Source organism: Panthera tigris, chromosome A1 (assembly GCF_018350195.1).
Source record: "Panthera tigris isolate Pti1 chromosome A1, P.tigris_Pti1_mat1.1, whole genome shotgun sequence".
NCBI lineage: Eukaryota > Metazoa > Chordata > Mammalia > Carnivora > Felidae > Panthera > Panthera tigris.
The window spans coordinates 186599786-186605785 of NC_056660.1; the positions used below are offsets into that span (position 1 = coordinate 186599786).

The 6000-nt window shown below is 40.3% G+C and overlaps 1 protein-coding gene across 2 annotated transcripts in view; it reads left to right on the forward strand.

Annotated features, from left to right (window-relative positions):
• Positions 1–5311, forward strand: part of ATP10B (ATPase phospholipid transporting 10B (putative)) — a 70283-nt gene extending 64972 nt beyond the window's left edge. For both annotated transcript variants that reach the window (XM_042992945.1, XM_042992953.1), the window contains one exon: positions 4735–5311. In XM_042992945.1, the coding sequence (XP_042848879.1) occupies positions 4735–4972 (238 nt within the window). In that variant the 3' untranslated portion in view covers positions 4973–5311. The remainder of the gene's footprint in view (positions 1–4734) is intronic.
• The last annotated feature ends 689 nt before the right edge of the window (positions 5312–6000 follow it).

The window sequence follows — 6000 nt, forward strand, 5'->3', positions numbered from 1 at the left end:
AGAGTGTGGTCCCAGGTCAGCCACAGAGTAGCAAAGTCCCCAACTGGCTTGGCCTCAGTTGTGGTATCTGTAAAATGAGTATTAATTCCTGCCCTCCTGCCTTACAAATTTTGTTGTACATAAGGGATCATTTATTTACTAGCCAAGGAGTCTCATACTCAAATATCTACAGGGACAGACAAGCAACTGCAACAAACCAGGTGAAGTACAGACATGGGGAAAAAGACCTTCTCAACTTCACCCTATCATTGCCACCAGGAAAGATCAAGTCTTAGCATTCCAGAGCTTTAGATTTTTTGTTCATAAATCCAGATTTTGCATGAAATAGTCAACTTTTTAATGTTACTCAAATTTGTTTAACACACACACACCCACAACCTGTATTAGCCAAATAAATCATTTATGCCCAGGGACTATTTCTAACATTTCTAGCCTAAACCTTCTGCATTTGCCTTATCCAGAAAAACAGCAACAATAATACCTTATATTTCCTTGAAGCTCACTCTTGCCACATGCTACCTAGCACTTCATTTTGCTTTTGCCATCACCTAGAAGTTAAACAGAGCTATGGTTCTAGTCCCACTTGCTCATGGGACAGCTAAGTCCCAAGAAAGAACATAATGTGTCCACAAGTCCACCACACATAACAGTGGGAGCTGGATTCTCCCAATTCAATGGCCAGTGTTCTATTCTGCAGCCCACACTCTAGTCAGAGCAGTCAGTGAACTTCACAATGATGTACCCCATGGGCAAGACTTAGCCCCTCTCCATTCTTAAGATCTTTCCACTCTAAACATCAAAATTCAGCCTCCCTACCATTATAAGCTATAGTAAACAGACTATCTCAACATTGCACAGAACTTTTTCTAATCCAAAATTAGGTAGAACTATAGCAGACCTTACTTCCTTTAATAAATGTGGCACCTTGCTTAACCTAGGTTGGTTTCCATTTCCTTGTCCTAAGCCAACTCAGAGCCTTGACCTCTGATGCATAAAGGCTGAAGATACCTAGATGGCAAACATAAATACCAGTTGAGTTCTAAGTATGCTCTATGTGCAATGCCTCCCTCCTTGTCCCTTGCTGGTGTCTGCAGCATCAGTCCTCTCCCACCTCCCTGCTTCAAAGTTTGGATTCAACACCACCAGGCTTCCTGTGCTCCCCTGAAGGCCCATGCCTTCTCACCTTCCTGCCCTTATTCATGCAATTTCTTCTACTTGGAATACACTTCCTATTACCAAACCTCCTCATTCTCTGACATCATTTCAGGCATCAATTCCAACCCTTCTGTGACTTTGCCTACCTTCCTACCTGGAAATACATCCCCCTCTCCTATGTGTTCCCATCACCTTGGTGTAACCCTGTCACTGCCTTTAGCCATTTGTTGTCTGTCTCTGTCTGACCATTAACTCCTGGATAGAAGGTATCCTTCTTACTATTATATAACCAGCATTTAGCACGGTTCCTATCACATATGCTGCACTCTGAGATAAATGAGCAATAGATGTTAGAAGAACAGAAAGGTGAATAAAACAGAGCCCTTGTTCTCAAGAAACCTGCAACTCAGTATACGATTCAGACACAACTGTGACCATAATACAGGTGAAAGTGACTAGTATTGATAGAGGGCCCTGAGTGAAGAGCAGGAAGCAATTAAGAACAAGTACAAACCTCAGAGGAAATATTGCCCACCCCACACCTTCTTCAGCCCAAACCCTTGGGGGAGACAAAGAAGATCGTGCTCTCATTGGAAAAAAAGCATCAAATATATGGGTTAAGTATTTTTGTCCACACTTTTGGGTTACACACAGTTATGATCACCATTACCCAAGGATTGAGCTCCCTGTTCTGTATCAGATTTAGGATATGGAAAGAAAATTATCATACATTCTTTGCTTACCCTTGGCTAGAAAACACTTAGAGCCAACAGCAACCAGTTTGATGATGATCCTTGGAAAGAATGAAGACTGTTGACAAGACGAACCTTCAGTGTTATAGATTGTTAAAACAGATGAGGGACAAATTAGGGGAAAGCTGGAAAATATTTACTTGCTAGTTACCAATAACACAGAAGTTAAATCTCTGCTATTCTTTATTATCATCGTAAAGTTGGATTTCTGCTTAATGTTGTTTACTAAGAAAGGCAGAGGTTTCCTCTGATAGAGAAACAATTATTTTAATAGTTCCAAGGACTGTGGACTTATAACTTTGGAACAATAAATGTTTCTTAAATCTACATAATTGAATGTTCACCGAAAACTATTTGTTCACTTGAAGTTATAAGCTATATTTATCATAATGGAGATTGATCTCACTCACCAAGCTTGTGATAATTAGCCCACTAGCTGTGACCTCACTTATCTTGGTCTAATTAATTCAAGCAATATTAAAGAACTGTACTGAGTCTCTTAAACTAGGAATATGTAAATTATTTTACAGATAAGACAAAAGAAATAACACACTAACTTTACAACACAAAGCAGTATCTTAATTAGCTACAAGAGAGGATAACAGTCCTTGAACACTCTTTCCTTGGCTTAAATCACACAACATTCTCTTCATCTTTCTCCTAATTCTCCTTTATTTTCCTTGCTGCTTCATGTCCTTGACATAGTTGATGTCTAGTCTTAGTCTTGGGTTCTTCTGTCTTCTGACTTTATGTTCTCACCATATACATAGCAACCACTATTGTGAAGTTAAATATCATTTTTAACAGACAAATCTCCAATATAAATTCCCAGTCCAGACCTCTCTTCTGAATTCTAGATACATCTTTCTAGATGCCAATCATCACCTCCACTAGGCATGTTAGGTCTGAGGAAACTGAGAGACCTCTATAATTTAATTCATAATCCATCCCCTGTCAGCACCACCATCAAAGAAACTTGGGTCTCCTCCAGAGTTCTCTCAAATGCTACCCACACAGGACCAGGACAGACCCCTGGGAGTTATCCTTGATACCACTCACCACCTCATATCTGGCTTGTCACCAAGACCTGACAGTTTTGTCTCGTACCTATTTCTCATATCCATCTGCTCTTTCTATTTCTAATCTTTTTACCCCAAATTACTTCAGTAGTCTCCTATTGGGTTTGCTCTAACCTATTATTATTGTGTCAAAGTGTAATCATGTCACCCGTGTATGTCCCTCCCAAGAGCTTCCCAAGGTCATCACAATAAAGCACAAAAACCAAGATATGGCCCCCAGACATTGCCTGTTCTGACCTTACCAACACCTTCTGTGTCATATTTCCACACTCTGTCCTCACTATCCATACTTCAGCCATCATGCTCAGGATTTTGTTCTCTCACCCCCTCTTTGCCTGGCTACCTCCTATGCATCTCTCAGTCCTCAAATGTTTCCTTCTCAAGGAAGTTCTCTCAAACTAGATCAGGTGTTTGACACTCTCTGTGCTCTCCACATTTAGAAGTCTACGTACGTGCTACATGAGAGCAAGAACCTTGTCTTGTTCACACTTTAATCCCTTGGGGCCTGGCCCATTGTAGGGACTCTACAAATATTTGTTAAATAAATGGCTGGAAGAAGGAAAGTGATAGCTTGGAGGAAAGGCTTAAACTGAGAAAATTCAAATTTCCAAGCAAGAAAGTTAGTATTTCCTGAAACATATATATGGTCACCAGTACTGCCTCACTGGGTGAGAAGAGAAAGAATGAGAGAAAGTTTATCTGATTCCATGGAAACTACTGTTGTCTTCAGAAACCCTTTGGCCACTGTAATGTCACCCTAAAGTTTTTAGACAATAGTGGAAGGATGGAGTCTTTCTATAAGGCTTTAGAAATAAAAACTTTTAAAGGATTATTTTTGGAAAAGATCACAGGTATCCTGAGCAACTGAATTACACTTTAGGTTAAGAAACTGACACCAAAAGAGGGAACATGAATTGCCCAATATCACAAAATGATGTAATGGTGTGATTTTTTTCTCCATATACCACATGGTTTTATTCACCTTCTCATTCCTTTTTTCCCTAAACTTAGATTCTAAACACAGATGGAGACTCCCAAATCCAGAGTCCACTACCTTCAACTTGGCAGGGGGAAAGAAACACCTGAGTTAACCATTCAGGGAGGTCAATTAACTTCTCTGGAAATCTTGGGAAACCCTTCTTATCACTTAGGGACTCAGTTTCTTCATCTAGCAAATAGTGATAATATAGTGATGCTGTCAAGTCAACCCACAGATTCAGGGAAAGAACATGTATTTAGAAACTACTTAAACATTAATAAGTTAGACAAAGCATTGACATTACAAAGGAAGTACATTTTCCTGATTTAGAATTGCCCAGAAATAGAATGCACCACCTTGTACATGGTGGATAAAAGCCTTGGGATCCAGAGTGCTTGGTTCTGATCACCACTCCATCACTGTGTGGCTCCCCTGGACAAATCACTAATCTCTTGGTGCCTCAGTTTCCTCATCTGTACATACAGGGAAACGAAAGTACAACTTCATGGGATTGTTGGAAGAATGAAGTAAGTTAACGCCTAAATCACTTAGGATAGCCCTGGTAGATAATAAATGTTAGCTATTATATTTTGTTATTGTTGAACTCCCCAATTCCAGAGATGCCTAGACATAGATTTGATAGCCAACAGGAGTGTAACAAAGAGGATCTTGCCCTGTGTGGGGAGTTAGATTCTAAGGTCCTTTTCAATGCTAAAATTCAAGAAGTCAACAAAAATCAAAATGCCTTTATTCTTTTATTTCATGCCAGGTACTTTTTCCTATCTCTACAAGGGACTTATGGGAAGTCTCTGATCTTAAAAGCTCAGAAAATCGACAAACTCCCTATGGACAAAAGAGATCTAGAAATCCAGAGTTTGAGAAACAGACAGAGGCCTGCCCCCATTCCTGAAGAGGCTCAGCATACCCACCATCCAGTGCCACCTGTCCCAGAACAGGACTTCAGAGCCAACAGCCCAAAGAGCTCTAGCCCTTCCAAGTACAAGTGAAAGAAGGACTGGGTGCTGCATGGAGAGAAATGCAGTAGAGACCATCTGAGGAATGACCCATGCCCAGAGGACTCCTCAGCTAAACTCTAATCCAGGGAATACCTTCTTCTGGGTCTAGTAGGACAATGGCTTCTGGAACCTACTCAAGTGGACAGATTGCTGAGTACCGGCCCTCAAGCAGGAGCAGTCATCGCTGATCCCAGAGTTCACTGACCATATGAATAGCCTGCAGAAATCTGTATAAACTCAGAAGAAACCACCCAATCAATGGCCTAATTAACCCATGACTCTTCCTCTTCATGGAGGAAAGGATGTGTCATTCTTGTTCTTTTCTCCTGACCAGGTTTGACTTCCTTGAAGAAAGTGCTGGCCCCAAGGGCTTTGACATAAAAAGACTGGAAACCAGTCACCCTCTACCTTTCTCCTGCTGCCAGGTAGCAGATCATGCAAACAGAATTTTTATAAGGAAGGTATGTTTCTCATGCATTGAGTTTTAATTTTTTTTAGCCCAGAGACATTCCTGTGGCCCTTTAGATAAGTATAGCCAGTGGCCAATGCAACTAGGCCATACTTTTCCAATATTCTAAGACATATATCTACCCAGGCAATTTCTCAAGGTATGGAAGTTTCTGGGCTTGTCAAGCCATCACATCACCTCGTTGTGCCAAGAGTTAAAGTTTCAAAAGAAACCCATACACACAGGTACTTTATCTTGAGTATATGAATTCTTGAGTATATGAATTCTTTCATTCATCAAGAATTGGGTTGTTTTTGTCTCTAACCCAAAGAAAACCATATCTAAAGATTAAAACTAGATTTTAACTCAGTGTCACAGAGACTTTTGAGAATTATAGGTCCACACCTAGTGTAAGAGGCAGAAGGAACATGCTAAAGCAAATGGGTGCACTGGAAACCCCAAGCTTTAGCTAATAGACCATATGTCCACAATCTGTACCAAGAGGATAGGAGCAGTATTCTTTTTTAAAGCTATTTATTCATTTTTAAAATACAAGTACACATCCTCATTC